Source organism: Panicum virgatum, chromosome 7N (genome assembly GCF_016808335.1).
Source record: "Panicum virgatum strain AP13 chromosome 7N, P.virgatum_v5, whole genome shotgun sequence".
Lineage (NCBI taxonomy): Eukaryota > Viridiplantae > Streptophyta > Magnoliopsida > Poales > Poaceae > Panicum > Panicum virgatum.
This window is the reverse complement of record NC_053151.1, coordinates 44275456-44294912: the sequence shown is the minus strand read 5'-3', so window position 1 is coordinate 44294912 and position 19457 is coordinate 44275456. Positions and strand designations below refer to the sequence as shown.

General features: G+C 46.0%; 5 protein-coding genes across 8 annotated transcripts; 3 read left to right on the top strand and 2 right to left on the bottom strand.

Annotated features, from left to right (window-relative positions):
- Positions 1-532: 532 nt before the first annotated feature.
- On the top strand, positions 533-4287 carry LOC120681935 (maltose excess protein 1-like, chloroplastic). The gene is made up of 9 exons (XM_039963625.1): positions 533-850; positions 937-1092; positions 1179-1469; positions 1603-1692; positions 2308-2409; positions 2501-2619; positions 3308-3370; positions 3465-3526; positions 3763-4287. The coding sequence occupies exons 1-9, from the start codon at positions 593-595 to the stop codon at positions 3843-3845; spliced, it is 1224 nt and encodes a 407-aa protein (XP_039819559.1). The 5' UTR covers positions 533-592; the 3' UTR covers positions 3846-4287.
- A 172-nt stretch (positions 4288-4459) lies between these two features.
- LOC120681937 lies at positions 4460-10985 on the top strand. The gene is made up of 8 exons (XM_039963627.1): positions 4460-5096; positions 6779-7320; positions 8016-8301; positions 8459-8707; positions 9220-9354; positions 9795-9977; positions 10106-10267; positions 10358-10985. The coding sequence occupies exons 1-8, from the start codon at positions 4857-4859 to the stop codon at positions 10760-10762; spliced, it is 2202 nt and encodes a 733-aa protein (XP_039819561.1). The 5' UTR covers positions 4460-4856; the 3' UTR covers positions 10763-10985.
- LOC120681934 (thylakoid lumenal 29 kDa protein, chloroplastic-like) lies at positions 10975-13614 on the bottom strand. Its single transcript, XM_039963623.1, has 11 exons — positions 13399-13614; positions 13197-13313; positions 12921-13005; positions 12787-12821; positions 12630-12695; positions 12483-12522; positions 12252-12377; positions 12028-12134; positions 11752-11889; positions 11517-11651; positions 10975-11414 (listed from the first exon to the last, which is right to left on the bottom strand). Exons 1-11 carry the CDS (start codon positions 13504-13506, stop codon positions 11304-11306), a joined length of 1068 nt encoding a protein of 355 aa, XP_039819557.1. The 5' UTR covers positions 13507-13614; the 3' UTR covers positions 10975-11303.
- Positions 13615-14150: 536 nt separating this feature from the next.
- LOC120682478 (multiple organellar RNA editing factor 2, chloroplastic-like) lies at positions 14151-16302 on the bottom strand. The gene is made up of 4 exons (XM_039964411.1): positions 15865-16302; positions 15661-15758; positions 15232-15297; positions 14151-14612 (listed from the first exon to the last, which is right to left on the bottom strand). Exons 1-4 carry the CDS (start codon positions 16191-16193, stop codon positions 14461-14463), a joined length of 645 nt encoding a protein of 214 aa, XP_039820345.1. The 5' UTR covers positions 16194-16302; the 3' UTR covers positions 14151-14460.
- A 192-nt stretch (positions 16303-16494) lies between these two features.
- On the top strand, positions 16495-17987 carry LOC120683635 (V-type proton ATPase subunit G-like). Of its 4 annotated transcripts, none has more exons than XM_039965722.1 (3): positions 16495-16672; positions 16897-16994; positions 17563-17987. In XM_039965722.1, the coding sequence occupies exons 2-3, from the start codon at positions 16907-16909 to the stop codon at positions 17691-17693; spliced, it is 219 nt and encodes a 72-aa protein (XP_039821656.1). In that variant the 5' UTR covers positions 16495-16672; positions 16897-16906; the 3' UTR covers positions 17694-17987. The 4 variants fall into 4 exon arrangements, with proteins under 4 accessions (XP_039821656.1, XP_039821657.1, XP_039821658.1 ...); XM_039965723.1 differs by having other exon boundaries at positions 16499-16672; positions 16900-16994; XM_039965724.1 differs by lacking the exon at positions 16495-16672 and adding an exon at positions 16682-16832.
- The last annotated feature ends 1470 nt before the right edge of the window (positions 17988-19457 follow it).

The window sequence follows — 19457 nt, the reverse complement described above, 5'->3', positions numbered from 1 at the left end:
AAAAATACACAAAAGGTGAACAAGGTGCCGGCAATCACAATTATTGGAGAGGAAGATAGGGATTGTGGCAATCACAAGTGAGGGCTCAACTCTTATTCTGGCATCCTGCTGACGACTCCAATGTGCGGCACCCGTGGGCCGTGGTTGGATACCCTACGCCAACACAACATACCACGGGGCCCAGGGCACGACACAGATGGGCCAAAAAGCTGATGCCAACCAGAACCCACCAAAGGCGCAGGAACGACAAACCCGGCTCGGCCCACGACCAATTCCACGAACCGAGGCACACGGATCGGAAGGCGTGGGGGAGGAGCACTTGAAAAGGACAACGGGGAGCCGTCAACGTTACGGTGACGGCACCCCCGCGGGCGGGGGGGGGGGGGGGGGGGCGTGTCCCGGGTCCATCGGATCCCGAGCGCGCGCGTGCCCCCACCGCAGGTGGCGCGCCCCCTGCGCCCCTCCCGTCCTCACATCCACCCGCTACTTCACTGCGCTCCCTCGTGAAGCGTCTCGCCGCCCCGACACGATCCACCACCCACCCCCATTCCCCCCCCCCCCCCGCGCCTCCGCCCTCCGACAGACACCGGCCATGTCGCCGTCGCCGTCGCCGTCGCCCTGCATCCGCCTCCCGCTCCGCCCGGCGCCTCTCCCCCGCGCTCGCGCACCCACCTCGGCGGCGGCGGCGGGCTCCTCCGTCGCGCCCTCGCCGTCGCCACGCGCCGCGCTGCTCCTTAAACCCCTCGCCGCGGCGCCGTACCGCCGCCAGCCCGCGCTCCTCCTCCACCAGCAGCGCCGGCATGGGCCGCCAGCGATCGCCGCGACCGCCACCTTCAAGCCGGTCCTCAAGGTACGCTCCCCTCGTCTGTCCCCTGCATTGGCGCCGAATGTCGGGTGATTGATCGATCGATTGCCTCGGAATGGGTTGCCGCACAGGACCCGAAGAAGTACCAGGAGTGGGACTCCGTCACCGCCAAGTTCGCCGGCGCGGCCAACGTCCCCTTCCTCCTGCTCCAGCTCCCGCAGATCGTCCTCAACGCCCGCAACCTCCTCGCCGGCAACAAGACCGCCCTCTTCGCCGTCCCGTGGCTCGTACGCCTCCCAATCCGCGGCCTCGGATTTCACCTCCTTTATTTTTGCGACACTCATGTTGATCGATTTTATATTGCGCGCTTCAGGGGATGCTCACTGGTCTGCTCGGGAATCTCTCCCTGCTCTCATATTTCGCCAAGAAGAAGGAGACGGAGGCTGCCATCGTGCAGACTCTGGGCGTTATCTCCACCTATGCGGTCCTCGTGCAGCTTGCCATGGCGGAGTCCATGCCGGTGCCGCAGTTCGTGGCCACTTCAGTCGTCGTGGCCGCAGGGCTCATCCTTAACTTCCTCAATTACTTAGGGTGGCTCCCTGGAACCCTCTGGCTGCTGTGGGAGGATTTCATCACAGTCGGTGGCCTTGCCGTGCTCCCTCAGGTGACAATGACTGTCTTGCTGTGCCATCTTACGGATCCACCTAATTCTGTACTGCTGTCCAGTGTTCAACTGACAGGACTGTTGATGTGTATTGTGCTTCTGGCCTTCTCTGATTGGTGAACTGAAATTGCAGGTCATGTGGTCAACATTTGTTCCCTTCATCCCCAATAGCGTACTGCCTGGCATAATCTCTGGTTCGTTGGCTCTTACAGCTGTTACAATGGTACGACACATTCTATTCTCTTGCATTAAGCAGTGTCTCATACCTCCTGAATGCCTTCAGTAAAACTGGAAAACTAGAAAGAGTAGCTCTAATTTCTATATAAAATGGCAGGCACCCTGCCTTTTCATTATAGAGAAGAGAGTTTATGTACAAGTAGGGAACTCTGGCTATTAGTCAGAGCTTTGCAACAAGAACTGAAAATGGAATGGAAAAAGACTGAAGAAGCTGAAATGAAAACAAAATAATAGATGGACTGTACTCCACCTCACATTTCCCGGTTGTTCAGCTGGATTTAGTTTTATGTAGCATGATTCTTTATTTTGTATTTCAAGCTGTTTGGTTGATTTTCCCACATCATAAGCGGCTCTAGTTGCTTCAAAAGGAAACTTGTACAGTAAAACATGCTATGCTAAAAAATATTGTGGATTAAAACACAAGATGTGTCTACTCTACTTTATCTTTTCCATCTGTGCTCATATATTTCTATTTTGTGGCGTTTTAATGAACTGAACAATCTAGGGCTAAAAGTAGGTTGCATTCACATGGTGCCCTGTTTTAATGTCCTCCTTCCTAGTTTATGTTAGCTCTTAATTACCTTTCCCCTTTTGGTTTCAGGCAAGGATGGGCAAGCTTTCTGACGCAGGGACTAAGTTTGTTGGGTCATTGTCTGGTTGGACAGCCACACTTCTATTCATGTGGATGCCAGTGGCACAGATGGTATCCAAACTTTCACACTTGTAGTACTGGGAAAATTATGATCACATAATGCTGATACACTAACATTCAACTTATTTTGTTGGTTCTGCAGTGGACAAATTACCTCAACCCAAGTAACATCAAAGGGTTGTCAGCTTTCAGCATGTTGCTTGCAATGCTTGGAAATGGACTTATGATTCCTCGTGCTGTATTCATCCGTGATTTGATGTGGTATTGTAGTTTTATTCCATCTCGCCTTATTCTTTTTTGTGATTCAAGACCAACTCTCTGAGAAATTAGAAAGGAAGGTGCTTTTTGTATGAAAGATTAACGCATACAACATTCTTTTCTAATTTGGGAACATAAATATCAATAACTTATGAAGTTTTAGGAGTTAGTACACATGAAAAGACTCACATCCTATAATTAACCAGATGTTGAATGGCAAACATGCTTAACGGTTGCCTCAGTGGAACAATCTCTAGTAATTATCTTTTGTTGCTACTTTGGAAGCCATAGAGTTCTGAAATTATGCTATATGAGTATCTAATTCCTATGGGAAATGCCTTGTGTAGATGAGCTGAGGTCATAGGGCAAGATCACTGCACTTAGTATTTCTGTGCATAGTTATTTAAAAAAAAGTATTTCTGTGCATAAAGCTTTTTACAGAAAACATCCTTCTATATCATGTATCCATGTTCATTATATTAATCATGAAAGGGTATGACAAACAGAATAAGATGCCCAATTATTTCTGATCGAATATCTTATTTTTCATGGAAGTTTGAATTTATTTTTGTCGCATGATAAGAGTTGTATCTATTGATATTTTCTGACACAGTCAAACCAGTGCCATTCTTGTCTACTGTATTATAATTCCTGTATCAGCCCGTAATCATAATTATTTTCATCAATCTAGGTTCACAGGTTCTATTTGGGCATCTGTCCTACAGGGTTGGGGTAACTTGGTATGCATGTACTGGTATGTATCTCTCAGCTGTGACAGCCCTTGCTTCCATGGATTTATCTTGTATAGCTCATGCAAGATGGTTAACCCTTTGAATTGTCTGATTCAGCTTCAATAGCATCAGCAGAGAATTTTTCTTTGCAACAACTTCTGGGCTCTTTCTATGGCTAGGTGTTCTCTCCTTCCAATATCTACTTTGTTTCTTTCCCAATATAAATGTCTTTATCAGAAGCATTTCCAGACTTTTGGTATTTTTATGAGGAATACATGCGTTTCAAAGTTTCAGAATTTATATGAAGAGAGCAACATTTCAGACTAATATAGAACTGAATTGTTTGTTGCGCTGTCAGCCTTCCGGATTTTCTTTCTGACCATGCACATCGCTTTTTTTTTTGTTGCTTTGCCAGGATTCACTTTCTGGAGAGATACCATTGCCTATGGCAACAACTCACCCTTGACTTCTTTGAAGGAGCTGATTATCGGGAAGTGATAAAGCGTCAGCAACTTCATTTATCTTGCCCTTGAAGCAGCTAACTGTTCCCGGGATGGAAGCTCTCTTGCAATAATTCATGGGGCGACTGTCAAGAACCTTGGTTCAGTTACCCTCCTTTGGTCTAAAGGACGGTGGTTCAGTCTTGGCATTTTGAGGTGAAACCATGAAGAACACTGGTCAGCTGAGGCTATAAACATTGCAATGGCGGCTGTGAAATACTGAAATGGAGCCCCAACTTCTCCAGCCTGCAGAAAGCGCCATGTGCCTCTACAGAAGCTACCGAGTGACCAGCTTGTACATCCGGCAGGGTGGGTACAGTCGCAAGCTAGCACTAGTAGATCCAAGAAAAAGATTATAATGTCCATCCCTTCTTGTCTTCAAAAAGATTTCAGTTCCTTTTCTTCAAATGAATAAGATTTCAACCCTTTCTGTTGCAACAGCTACTGCTGTTCTGGACCATCATATTTTGTGCACAGCTGTTTCTTCGTAGGCGTATTAGCACCTTTCGAAAGATATAAGGGTATTAGCACTGAACTATTGTTTTGATATATGATTTTAAAAAAGGATAATATTATAAGCTCTGGGTCAAACGGTGGAATCCTCTAAAAAAACAATGGGTGGGCGGCACCGGGCCCGGTCCGGGCCGGTCCAGTCCAGCTTGAAGCCCACTGGTAACATTAATTTCCATTATGTCTAAAAAAAAGAATAGAAAAAGAAGAAACGGAAACGAGGTGCAGGGAGACAGCTAGTGTGAACGAGGCAGGGCCCCCGCTCCGAGACCGAGCAGTGTGAATGGGGCAGGGGGCCTCGATGGGCAGAGAGGCAGGCAGCGGCGAGAAGCAAGAAGAAAAGCGAGGCCAGCAAGCAAATCGAGGCAAGAAAGCGGGGGAAGGGCAGAGCCTGCGTCCAGCAGCCCCACGCCGCCGTCGCGCCGCGCCGCGGGTCACCGCCTGTCGTTAGGGATTGCTGCCGTCGGGCGCGTCGCGCCTCGGAGGCGGCGGCGGCGGAATGATGGAGGCCGGCGGAGGGGGAGCGGGAGGGAGGGATGAGAGAGTGCCGCCGTGGGGCGCGCAGGAGACGCGGGAGCTCATCGTGGCGCGCGGGGAGGTGGAGCGGGAGGCCAACGCCGCGCGCCGCAGCGCCAAGTCGATGTGGGAGGCCGTCGCCGCGCGTCTCAGGGAGCGCGGGTACCGACGCACCGCCGACCAGTGCAAGTGCAAGTGGAAGAACCTCGTAAACCGCTACAAGGTAACACGATCGACAATCCCTCATCAGGCTTCTTCAGCGAACTTTCTAGTATAGTCCAAGGCGCGGCTAGATTGACCGTTCTGTGCTGGACCAGTGCCAACGAGTCTCTATGTACATGTACTGTTCCTTTGTTGATTGATGTGCATTGATATCAAGTATGCTACCATCAGGCTCAGCATCCCCAAATTGGCCCTCTATCTCGTAGCTTCATCTGGGATTGTTAGAAATGTGTTCGTACGTTCACCGTCACTGCATTTGCACTAGCGCTTCCATCAAGTAAGGACACTGAGAAATCTTTCATGTTGAACGGAATGAAGTTTATTCGTTCTCTTTCTATGAGTGACCAAATTCATGCCTTCGTTACAAAAAAGAAGAGATAATTATTTCCCAACATTCTGTTGTCTTCTATTGTTACTGTTTAGCAAGTGTTCATCTATTTCATAATTCTAAGCTGTGTAGTATTTGCCCCAGGCTTCATTTTAGTTAACATGGATTATTGCACCTACGCCACTGCCATGTTATGCCGTGCTTTGCTACACATGATTTTGAAAGTAATGCCTTCAATTGTGAATTCCGAAGTAGTTGGCGGTCTTTACTCAATAGTAATACTCAGACCTACATGTAGGCATAATGTAAAGAAACCCTCTGATATTGCTTTTTGTGTCTCCAAATCTTCTTCACAGAATTACATAGAAGTGAGAACTATATTTTTCTCTAATTTTAGCAAGCAAAAATGTGTATTACATTTGTCTTAAACAAAAGTGCATTACAAGATTAAAGGATGCCACAATTACTTTTTGGAATCTAGGATAACTAAATAGTGGTATCTACAATGGATTGTTACTGGTGATAGAAAGAGGAATAAATATGATATTATCTTTGTTGACAATGATGCATGAAAAGTCGTGGTGGAATGTCAAGGGCTTAGGGAAATTGAGTGTCAAATCATCCAAAATTGGAGTCCCAATCAAAGTTTCAGACTTTCAGTTCTCGTTTTTTAGGGCACAGAATCATTGTGAGCACTAAGCAGATTTATGTATGCTACCATTTTCTTTACCTTCACATTGGGTCCTTTGTCTGAGAAGTTGCACTTTTGACTGGCTCAGGATGTGACATTTGCTCTGCTTGACTATCGAAATTAATTAGAGTGAATTATGGGTGCCAAAGGAAGGGGGTAAAATTAGGATAGTATCAGTTGGGTATGTGAGAACATGAATGCATTAATTCTGGATTTTGAGGGTGAGAAGCACAAAACCTGTATTATTTGTGATGCTCCTGCTGGCTGCAATAGTTATGAAGGATTTTGTATTTTCTGATCATGTTGCCATGTCAGGAAGCACCGAAGCAGACCAATTATGTTTTTTTTTTCCACCAGGGGTTGAAAAATTGGAAGTTTCATGTTAGGTTGAGATTGACTCTATTGTTGGGTTTGTTGGGTGGTGGGCCCAATTTCAAACTTTCTGTTAGAAGCTTTTCTCTATGCTTAAGAAAATGCACTTCCAATTTACGAGGCAGTGGCTCATTGTTTATTGTCTGGACTGTCTATCTTTGTTGTGTGGTCGGTCCACCTGGTTTGTGCACCTTTGTTATAAGTTTACTTTCATACTTCAACAATGTTAGGTAGTACCTTCATTTTTTAGTTTATGCGGCACAGGCTCATAACTTTCACATAATTTCAACAGGGGAAAGAAACTTCTGATCCAGAAAATGGCAGACAGTGTCCCTTCTTCCCGGAGCTGCACGCGGTCTTCACAGAACGTGCTAGAAATATGCAGCGCCAACTCCTTGAGTCTGAACCTGGAGCTTCTGTTAAAAGGAAACTGAAGCGACCTAGTGGTGACCGGTCATCTGGGGAGTCTGACGGTGAGGATGGTGGTGTAGAAAGCCAAGATGAGGAACCGATGCACAGCAGAAAGAGGAAAGCTGATGACAAGAAGCAGCAATCCCAAAGAATGCCAGAGAAGTCAAGAACAGGCGTTTCAAGCATCCATGAACTGCTGCAGGATTTCCTGGCACAGCAGCAGCGTATTGACATCCAATGGCAGGAGACAGTGGAAAGGCGTGCCCAGGAGCGGATTGTTTTTGAACAAGAATGGAGGCAGACGATGCAGAACCTGGAGCAGGAAAGGTTGATGCTGGAACACTCGTGGATGCAACGTGAGGAACAAAGAAGGATGAGAGAAGAAGCACGAGCTGAGAAAAGGGACGCTCTCCTGACCAGGCTGTTGAACAAACTCCTCCAAGAAGACTTGTAGCAGGAAACTAGGGAAGCTGGTTTTCAACAGGAGGGGGCATTGTTCTCTCACCATGTCTCATGGATTCTTTGTAGTTACTGCACATGTTGACATGTTCAAAAGAAAATTTGTTCTTTGTAGCATTTTTATTAGGTTCCTAGGGTTCTTTCCCAGTTGTTTAGTGCAGTAATGTTATTTATGTATAATTGTTGATGTAAGTACAGTACCTTATTGACATGTTGTCAGGTAGGTCTCCAGATCAATGCTAATATGCTCGAGAGATAATTGGCTCCCAGTCAGCAATGGACAAAATTCATGTAATCTGTTTCTTCAAAAATAGTTTCATGTAATCTGTGGTCTTTAAAAAGAAAGAAAAATGATCATGTAATCTGTAAGCGAATATGTCTAGAGATCAATCCTGTGTTTCGGCTCAAGTGCTTTCAACTAGCAGCCGGGGCTTGCGCGAGAACTGGATAAGGGAGCCAGAGCGAAGAGGGAACCGAGCAGCGGCGATGGAGGTGCAGCCGCTCCACCTTGTCCTCGCCCAACCCCACCACCCTCGCCTCCCCGGGCTCCTCCCCGATCACCCTACCTACTGCCTGCCCAGCCCCCGCCTCCGAGTCCGCGTCCGCGGTCGCAGGCCTTCGCGGCTCGCCGCGGTGCCTTCGCGGCGTCCACACGGCAGCCAGGCCGACGCGCCCGGCCGCGCCGGCTTGGAGTGTGCGAACGCCGCGGCGGCGCTGGTGCTCCAGCTGGCCGTGTGCTCGCTCCTGTTTCTCTTCCCTTCTCGCGCCCGAGCTCTCGCGCTCCCGCCCCCTGCCGGCGCCGCCGCGGCCATTGAGGCAGCGCAGGAGGAGGAGGACCAGGAGTGGGAGGCTGCGCTGCAGAAGTGGAAGACCAAGACGTACGCGCTCTCGGTGCCCCTCAGGATCGTCGCGCTCCGCGGCTCCTTCCCTCCCTTGTGGATTAAGGTCCGGTCTTCCTCATCCACCACCAAAAAAAAAAAAACCATCCCAGTTGCCGCATTAGAAAAATATAGCGTAGCTTGATTACATACGTTTATGGGAGCAAGGAAGCATGGTATGGTGTATGGATCAGATTTTCTGATGTATTCCTTGGTGCTTGTAGGATTTCGTTGAATCTCAGGGGAAGAGGCTCAAATTCAGCCCCGAGCTCCGTGCTAATTTTGATGGGATCTTCTCTGATATGTCCCAGTGTATGGACAAGGGTCAGATTCAGCCAAAGTCCGCAATGGCAGCTGATATTGTGTCAATCGGGGACTCTTGGCTCGGCTATGTCATACGTAAGGGATTGTTAGAACCTGTTAAGAACGCTGAAGAGCAGGATTGGTTTCATAGCCTGAGTGATAGATGGAAGGTGAGAAGTGAAACCTTTAGTTTCTCCTGATGATGACTGACTATTGACGGGTGCTCATAATGTTGCATTGCCTTGGAAAATAATTTGATTGTTGAATTAGATTAGGTTATATTTGAAAAAGAACATTATACCATGTCAAACTAAAGATCTTTGTAGGTTTTTATTCTCTACTTGATGCTTTTCTGTTCTTCTAAATAGCCCCAATTTTGTTTATGTCATTTTAGAATTGTTTGTGAGAATTATGATCTTGACCGTTCCCCCGACATTTAGCCTTCTGTTCTTAAATGCAGTCAATAGCAAAGTTATCTATTGAGTTGTTAGCATACAAACATTGAGAAGTTAGCTAGGCGTAGGACTACATGATAGAATTTCCACTTTTGGTTTTCGGCATGGTTAGTAGTCACCAGTTACTCAGTTAGGCAGTAGACAGCATCCAATTTCTTAAGATATTTTGTAACTTGGCTGTGAAGATGTCCCGCTATGTAGTTTGCATTTTCATTATAGTCTATCAGGTTCATTTGTGCAGGAACCAGAATGGAGAGGCAGATCCTAATGGCTCAGTATGGGGAGTTCCATACAGATGGGGTACCATGGTCATCGCGTACAAGAAAAACAAGTTCAAAAGGCATAATTTGAAACCAATACAGGTGAACATTTTTTCTTGAGTAAATGTGCAATGTTACCCTAAAGTTACAAGTATCTGTAAATTGAATTATGTTGGGAACATAAGACTCGTAAATTGAATTATGTTGGGAACATAAGACTCCCCTTTTCTTGTGCGAAATAAAAATGTGAAAGCATAGTACTGAATGTGTGAAGGGCGGGCCTGGTGCAGCGGTAGAGCCTACCGTCTGTGACCGGAAGGTCCCGAGTTTGAGCCCCAGCCTCTACATATTTGTGCGGGAAGTTAGTGCTTAAAATAACCCTTCCCCAGACCCCGCGCAGTGCGGGGCGCCTATGGCACTGGGTACGCTCTTTTTTTATAGTACTGAACGTGCCTTTTTCTTGTGCTGTGGCGTACTGTGTTAATACATATCACTGATGAACCTAGTAGGTGTTGAATATATAGATTTGTTATTACCTGTAGGATTGGGAGGATTTGTGGAGGCCTGAACTTGCCGGGAAGATTTCAATGGTTGATTCTCCGAGAGAGGTTATTGGTGCAGTTCTGAAGCATCTGGGGTCATCATATAACACAGTTGACATGGAAACAGATGTCAGTGGTGGTAGAGAAGCAGTCTTGGAAAGCTTTACACAACTACAAAAGCAGGTATGCCCCAGATGTCACTCACCCCCTTTGGCTGTTTCTTGTGTATATATGGTAGATTGGTAGTTGACCATCCGAAATTCCGAATTATTATTTGTTGAGCTTGATTTGATTTTGGTTCCCTTTGGCAGGTCCAACTATTTGACAGCATGAACTATCTGAAGTCATTTAGTGTTGGAGATGTATGGGTTGCAGTGGGCTGGAGCAGTGATGTGGTTCCTGCTGCAAAGCGAATGTCTAATGTTGCGGTGGTTGTTCCCAAGTCAGGCAGCAGCCTATGGGCTGATCTATGGGTATGATATGGTTGCCTCATGAACAATGCTTTGTGAATTTGTACTACCAAACTGTCTGTCTCACTGGTTGTGTTGTTTTTTGCATTGTAGGTGATACCATGTGCAACAAGATTTCAGACCGACCAAATCGGCGGCAGAACCAGAGGCCCATCCCCACTCATCCACCAATGGTTCGACTTCTGCCTACAAAGCGCTAGGAGCCTACCCTTCCGGCGAGATGTCATCCCAGGAGCGTCACCACTGCACCTGGAGAACCCTGTGCCGGAGGTCCCTCAAGATAAGAACAAGAGGAAGCCAAAGCTGGACACGAACCTCGTCAGGGGAGTGCCTCCGCCTGAGATCCTCGAGAAATGCGAGTTCTTGGAACCCCTGTCCGGCAAGGCGCTGGAGGATTACCAGTGGCTGGTGTCGAGGATGCAGAGACCACGGCCTGGTCTGTTCGGGACTGTGTTGCAAAAGATATCAAGTGTATTGGACCTGAAATCAAGATTTTAGAGCGCGTGTACTGAACTTGGCCAAGTTGTTTTTTCCCCTGTTGTAGCGTTTGTCGTTGTCAAATTTTGTGTTGGGTCATTGACGCTGAGCAGTCGTCTGAGAGGCGGGCGTTATAGCTCTTATATCGAGATTGTGCCGAACAAACTGATGCCGAGCCAGGAACGGCAGGCTGAAGGGCGCCTTATGCCCTGCTTCTGATCAGAAACGTTCAGTGCTTCAGATATACCTTGCACTTTATTTCAATTTGTGATTCGGTGGTCACATAATCACAAGTAGAGTGCACAAGAAGAGAATTTACAGAACACCTCGCCTCTTCCAATCATGTCTGGCACTTTCAAGTTCACGAAAAACGAAACCAGACAATGAAATCTAATATCTATACGTACCATCCTAATTGCCATGGAAAAAAAAAGTCTGACAGCCGATGAGCAGCCATTACATGAACGTCACCGAATCAAATCACTCCTGAGCAGCCGGAGCCCACTAGTACACAAGCTTCTGGTTCCTGAACATGGCCGATGTAGATGCCCGGCAGCATCTCTCACAGTTTCAATTTGCCCAGGTCAATCTTTGGCTTAGGGTATGTGTAGGCTTCGTAATTTATCTTCTGGCCAAGGGAGCTCAGCTTTGTGAGTGTGGTTATCAGGTCAACCTGTCGTGCAGAACACAGAGGCACTAGTTAGCATCAATCAGAAAGTGACTTCAACCCTGAGACATTGGCAGTTCGTGCAAAAACGGGAAAGCAATATCTTACTTCATAGTCTGTCCGGGAGACTGTCTCACGACTCCGCTGGTACTTCTCGACCCATGGACGGCAATCTGCATCAGCAATCAGTTGTTCCTCCGTAGCAGCCTGGTCAGGTCCAAGGAAGGCTGACATCACAGCAAGCTGCAAAAAAAGGGACTTATCTGTTAAACATGACACTGGAGGGAAGTTTTTGCAATCTTTCAAGGAAAAATGTGATCTCTGTGAAGGAGTTAGTGGTGACCTGGCGAGGACCCAACCCAACAGCAACGAACCTATCCTTCATCTCATGAACAGAAGCTTTGCTCCAATCAGGTACCCTTCCCTCTGGGTCAGCTTCTTGTGCATCTGTTCTCCCGAATGTTTTGTCGAACAGACCCCACTGCAGTGGTAAATAGTTACAACACATAATGAGAAATAAGTAGAAATTGATGCATTAAAGTAGGAGCGGTTGTACAGAGGATAGACTGAACATATGTAGTATCATGTGGCATGAGGAGCAATGTGGTGAAGCGAATACCTGCCCGTTTGAACCATATGCGGAGTATAGGGTTCTTCCCTTCTCTTCATTTCCACCACATTTGGCAATGGCCGCATCCAGAAATGATCTCTTCAGTGCTGATTGTGCTGTTTCAAATAAAAACACAATTCTTAGTTTAACACTAGCAGAACTACAGCAGAGCTCGCCTGTAAAGGTCAACAAGTTCAGTAACACTAGTAGAGTTACACTGGAAATTTTCAGACCTGCAAACTGGATCAGATCTGCAAATGAAATTGGACCTCCCTTGGATTTGGAATCTATCTCCTTTTTGGCTTCAATCAGCAGATCCAACGCAGCAGAGAGCCCACTGTTTTCATGTCTGCTTATTTCTGGGCTTTATTTGAAAAATTAAGTATCAAATGATGGAGTAACAAGGTCGAGAAACCAAAAAAAAAAAGATGAACAGAAGAAGAGTGACAAGGAAGAAATGCTACCTAGCCTGATAGATCCATTTGCACCTCCAGTTTTTGTGGCCTGCAGAGAATTAAACAGCCAGGTGGCACAGGTTATTTCCAACTTTTCCAAGTGTGCCACGTACAGAGGGGCCAAATGCTAATGACAGAGCCATTCAGAGACAAGACCTTATCATATGTGATTGCATCATTCAGGACCAAGGTCAACAAAGATGGAACGAGCTCTGGCTTAGCCTTCGAGGATTTTCAGTTTCACTATTTCAGCCAACAGGAATGATTGATAGGTGAATCAGAAATACCAGTATAACGAGCTAAGAAGTCTCACCTTTATAGCTGTATAGAGGGTATCCTTGATGCTTGCTGAAGAGAGACTCAAATACTTCAAATTTTTTTCCAGGTTTTAAAGAAGCATAGCATAGCATATTGTTTGAAGGAAAAGAGCAATGTTAGGTGACGTACATTGAAACTCAGAGCGTTGTCTACGCTCAATGAGATCAGCAGCAGTAGCCACTCCTGTGAATTTTGTGGAGCCCTCAATCAATTCCTAATCCAAGGCATAAATAAAACCAAGTTCAGTATATTACCTAACAAAACTAACTGCAATAACGATATAAAAGTATGCTGCGGCATCAACTTGAGCTTTCCCATTATTATGCTACATTTGATCACTTCTGTTGCGCTAACGCCGAGCTGCATTGATCACTGACAAACCAAGCAGGTAGCTCGAGCACGTACCAAACCAATGGCCGTCCCGACGCAGCCGCCGATGAAGTCCCTTCTCCGGAATCGCAGACGCTCTTCATGACCAGCAGCCTCAATGCCCTCAACATTGCCCTTGCAGCAGACTTGAATCTAAGTACAAAGGGGAAAACAAACTAAGAACCACGCGGACGCTCAGCTTGTATCAGCAAAAATTTGGCCGAGTTCAGGAGCGCACGTGCGGGTGCCTCCGCGCCGGAGACGAGACGGACGGCGAGGCAGCGACGCCGCGGGCGCCGAGCAGCGCGGGAGCCTGCACGGTCGGGAGGAAGGTCGCCCCCGCCATTTTTTTCAGCTGCTCGCCCCTTCGCGCGCGGCTGATGCAGTGATGCTTCGGCTGGTTCAGCGCTCTGTCGGGCGGCTGGCTGGTGTGGCGGTGGGTGTCGCAGTGGCGCGCGAGGATAAGGCAGCGAAATCGTAGGTTACCTGCCTGCGCCACACGTCGCATATCGCGGCTGCATCCTCCGCGTCCCGATTGCTTCCACGCTGTCCGGCTGCTTCCACGCTGGACCTGCCTAGAAGCATTCGATGGTGACGCGAGGATGCATCTGACTGTCAGTGGCAATGTGGCATCATCAATTGATCATGGGGAGTAGGGTTGGAAAAAAAAAGCTTGTTAAGCTGGCTCGGGGGCTCGTTTCAAAATTGCTCTGATTACGTTCGTTTTTTTTTAAAATAAAAATTAGTTGATTTGGAACAAAAATCAATTTTGGCAGGCTCGGCTCGTTACGCTCGATTTGAAGTTGCATATCAAACAACACGGGAGACTATAATAAATACGAATATATTAATTTCGAAGAAAGCTCGAAAAAAGTCGAGGCTCGGCTCGATTCCACCCCTAATGGGGAGCTCCTGCAGAACAGAAATAAACGGGTGGAGCAGTTTGTGAAACCTGATGATGTCACGGCATGTGTTTGTTTGAGCTCAGTGTCGAAAGCATGTCATCTAAATGTCTGATCATTACCAAACTTGCCATACAGACTAGGGGTACAAGTACACAAAAGGGAGGGTGACTAGGAGGCAGAGACAGAGGTTAAAACATTCACAAGTTCTTCATGAAGACTACGGATACAGGTCCAAATGCATAAGCACGCGAGGTTACAGGCCCAGCCAATACAATGGAGAGATTGTAAATTGTCATGTGGGTTGTGGCCTTGTGGGAGCGACTGCGGTTCCTTCAATATTGCATTTAGACACTTTGTGGAAATGACGACATCTTCTATCTCCAAAGATGGCAACATCATCGCTGGTAAGACTGGTTCTCCCTGCGCTTAACATAGCGAGTCCGGTCACTGTACCGGGGCCTATCTTGGGCTCTCTGAGGTACTGGCTCCACCCTCCTCTGCCTTTCTGGTGATCGCCGAACAATTTCCCCATTCACAAATAACTCCGCTGAAAAGAGACAGCTTCATGAAAACCTCAGATATTCTTGGATTAAGAAAGAAAATATTGTGAACGAAAAGAAATTTCAACAACAGTCTGAACCCGAAGGGGTTAAATGTAAATTTCAGCAGTCAGCACACTTTTGCATTTGAGAGGAGACAAGACATTGGACAGAAAAGCAATAAACTGTAGTCCATAAATAAAACAAGTTCAATGTTAGGCTTCCAACACAAGTGGAAGAAAATGAAAGACCAATTGGCTCTTTGTACAAGTGAAATTTCATGTCACACAGCAAGGTAGAAAAAACTACTATAAGGAAATTTCAGAAAAGCTAAACATTATTCGCAATGGTTTAAATTTCTTTGGAACAACATTTCTACTGTTAGAACAACGAGCAACGCGGCTCAACATAATTTCTAGACTAAAACTAGAAGGAATCCAGAAAGCACAACTTCGACAAACTAACTGGGAATGAACTGTTGTGGAAAAACAATAAATAACTGTAAACCATACATCACAAAGTGAGCTTTTCTTCCATGACAGTTTTGATTCAAAGATCTATTAACAGCTAGCATGAAATGAACCGTACTTGACAAAAACATACAGGACACTCAAGCAATAAACTTACCACCATAATCCTTGTTCTCAGCATCAACATAAGAGTCAGGAAGCACAAAAAGAACACCTGGAAGGCCTGTTTTATGGAAAAAACAAACCACAGTTAGTGCCACTAAACTAGCCATGCATGTAGGATACTGAAATTTCAGCAGATTTATATCCCAAATGCTTTTATAGAACCACACCTACACATAGTATGTTTCTAGATATCAACACATCATTTTTCCTGCTATAAACCAATGAACACAATAGAATAGTGCCTAAGATCAGACAATGCGATGTGTTACAGACTACAGACGTAATTACAACTTGGCATTCTTCGCGAACAGATATCTTAATTTTCCATGTTATCACGCTAAGCAACTACCAATCTGTGTAGCACAAAGTGACAAAGATGCTATCACAACGCATGCCTTGAGCAAGGAAACAAACAAGATACCTTCGAGCTTGTTGGATGTTTCCTCATCAATCTCGCATCCGAATCCGAAATAACGCTCGCACGACACGTTGTATATCCTCTTCTTCGCCTCCTCCTCACTGCAGCACCAGACAGCAAATTATCCAAAATCAATTCTCGTCCCACGAAGCACCCAAATTCCAAGCCTATGTAGATATTTGATCGAACCATAGGAGTGAAAATTACCTCCCCACGACCTGGGCCAGGGTCTGGATGTAGCAATCGATCATCTGCTGCTTGGTGGCGCCCTCCCCACCGGGCTTGTCCATGACGATGAGCCAGTGCTCGTAGTCGCACCCGGGGAACAGCGGCGCCATCTCCATCGGCGCTCGGTCACCGCCCTGACCCGACCGCAGCGGCGAGTAGGAGTCCGGCCGCCGCGCCATGCAGCGGACGGACCCGACGCCGCCGCGCTGAAGCGGGGCGCGGGCGGAGGAAAAGGACGGGAGGCGCCGAGACGGGAGGAGAGACCGCGCAGGGCGGGCGGCGGCGACGGCGCGCGCTGCGGTGGCCATGTCCGGCGAGGGATGAGGCGGTTGGTTGGTTGGCCGCGAAGGGAAGGGGCGGAGGGAAGCGGAGGTGAAGGTGAAATGGCGAGGCGAGGGGGTTTGGAATTGGATGGGGTTTTCATGAGGGAAGGGGACGATGAGATATTTGCTGCGGATTGAGACTCCAATGGGGCGATGGGCCGTCCGTTAGCCGGCGTGCTCTCAGACTGGAGGCCCACAAGAACAGCCCAAAGAAAACTCCCGGCCCGTTGATTTTGTTTCCCAACCTTTTTTATTTTTTCCTATTGCTTTCAAAAATTAATAACTTGATCCAATGATTCGGATATCCAGATCTTGAAAGCCATCTTGAAAAGAGTTCGGAGGACATCTGGGCCCCGTTTGGTTTCTCTGGGCAGTTCCTAGCACGAATTCCTTTTGCATCGTTCCTCCCCCTGCCTTGCAGCTTGCAGGATCTCCAGCACCTCCACGCCTCGATCCAGATCCAGGTATCGTTCCGCAGCAGCTTCACCTCTTCCTTCTCCCGTATACGTACTCATCGTTCTCATCACTCTCTGGAGTCTGGACTTGCGCGGGTTGGAGATCCATCCTCGATTGGTTACGATGGCGTTCAACGTGAAGTTGTGCCATAGCGGGTGTTTTTAACTGGTGATCTCATGACCGTTTCACCTACAATGTTTTGTTGATTCTGAATTTCGTCCTCTTCATGCAGCAGCTGAAAGATGGATGCGAACAGACGCCAGAGTGGAATTCAGCAGTTGTTGGCTGCAGAGCAAGAGGCTCAGCGGATTGTAAATGCAGCTAGGGCAGGTAATACGCACTCCCTCCGTTCCAAATTGTAGGTCGTTTTGGCAAATCTAGATACATGGATTTTGCCATGCATCTACGTATCTAGATTTGCCAAAACAACATACAATTTGGAATGAAGGAAGTACTATCTTATTTTTGGCAAAGATTATTACAAATCAAGCACAGTATTCAAGAGTATTCCTCATTGTATTTCGAACCATCAATTAATCTTTATGCACATATTTCATATTGTGGGTAGAGGCATGTTCATTTCCGAGCATGAGAAAAGCATCTAGTTTGTTTTGCCTTTGGTATACTGCATATATTTTGCTTTATTCTAGTGGCTCTTTTACTTGTCAGGCCATACCATAGCACTCCAAACTCATGTTGACTAGCTGTACAAATTTGCATAGTCCAAGTCGGGGAACAAAAGATACAAAACATTACTTTTCTTTGACTGATTAACCCAACTCTGTTGAGCTTCTATGGATAAAACTGCAATTACGATTTTTATAAGACAAGACTAAAAGCAAAACTATCTGATTTTGATGGACCACATGTAAACATGAAAGTTTTTTGTTTTCAACAGCCAAATCGGCAAGGCTTAGGCAAGCCAAGGAAGAAGCTGAGAGGGAAATAGCTGAATACCGTTCCCAAATGGAGGCTGAATTCCAGAGAAAGGTTGCAGAGGAAGAAGAAGATGGGAGAAGAAGAAAATAGAGAGAGGAGAGGGTGGGGAAGAGGTAGAAGAAGACATCAGCCCCCCTTACGTCTCTTGGCTAGATCCGCCACTGAACGTTGCTGTGCGGTGAATATATGATTGCAACCTTTTGTATCTCTCAATTTCTTTATATCAGAGGGGTAATAAAGGATTTGTCACTTATAGCTGTAATTCCATGTTATTGATCACAGAATAAGCTGCTGCAGTTTAGCAGCAAACCTGCCTTGTACTATCAGAACTTGGTGATCATTTGGTATCAGTAAATATTGTGTTTTCTGGTTTCTTTGAGGAGATGTTATTTTCGTGTCTTTCTGAAGAAACTAATCAATCTTGTGCTGTTATATTGTTTGTGCATCATTTGGTATCAGTAAATATTGTGTTTTCTGGTTTCTTTGAGGAGATGTTATTTTCGTGTCTTTCTGAAGAAACTAATCAATCTTGTGCTGTTATATTGTTTGTGCTGTCCCTGTATGATCGCTGCAGTACCTTATATTAATTGCCTCCAGATTTCCATTGGTATGCCCTGCCTCCATCTCCATGCTCCTGCTCCATTCCCTACCCTTGCTCATTGTTTTATGTATTTTTTTGTTGAGCTTCCTTTGCTGTTCTCTCCATTAAAACCAACTTCACAATGCCTTGATCCATGCTGATTTTTCTACATGTACCTTTTAACAAATTGTTAATTACATAGTTTGCTTCCTTATGATGCACATAGGCTAATTCTGATTGTTTATCATCTCCATTCTTATTTCCACACAATAACTTTCCTAGTATGATTCAAGTCTGGGCTTTAGAATTTGCGACAATTCGACTGGCATGCCATTGTTCCTACCGGTTAGTAGCAGTAGCATGACTCTTGTAGTCCTGCGGTCCTGCCTTCCGATCTCCGTGTTGCAATTATTTTTTTCCAACTTTTTGTCCTCCAGATCTTCCTATTCTCTCTATGAAAAATGAAAAGTTACATTTCCACCCAACTGCATTTGTTCTTTTTTTATAGATACAATCGCTCATGTGGTCAAAGAGTATTTCAACGTGTGCCGTCTTTCCATTTTTTATGTTATTTCAGATTTGTCCATGGACATTTTTTTGTAGATTTTGGATTAAATTCTTATCCTTACTGACTTTTAATCCATGCATACGTCTTCTAATTTAGCTTGATCATGTCCGGATACTATTCAGTTGTCATAGCTGCCGTAGGGCGCGTACTGTCTCGGTAAAAGACATCAATACATTGTTGTTCCACTAGTCCAGTACACTCCAGAGTTAAGCAAAGAAGATTAAATTCTTTGCAAGCTCATGCTGGGCTCTGGACATCAATATATCGTAGTTCATTCATTGTCAAACAAACATTAATAGATTTCGTAGAGATCAAAAGGATACACATTGGCAAATTTGTAGAGACCAAAAGCTGTATTAATAATTTTAGCACAGAGCAAAGTTTTCAATGTTTTGAGATGACGTAGTGACACAATAGGCAGAGTAGCTTTCTCCCCGTCCGTAAAACGTGAATGTGGTGTAGCGGGTGTTTTTAACTGGCGATCTCATGAACTTTTCACCTACAATGTTTTGTTTACTCTGAATTTCGTCCTCTGCATGCAGTAGCTGCAATGCTCTTAAGCCGCATCGAATGAACGGTAGTAGATCACTGTGTAACAATTGTAAAGATCTCTCACAACTCAGCTTTTGTGCCTAAAATGTTGGAACATATACCTGTTCGAGTCTTTACATTTATGAATATGTAAAATCCGTAAGTTCATATCCAC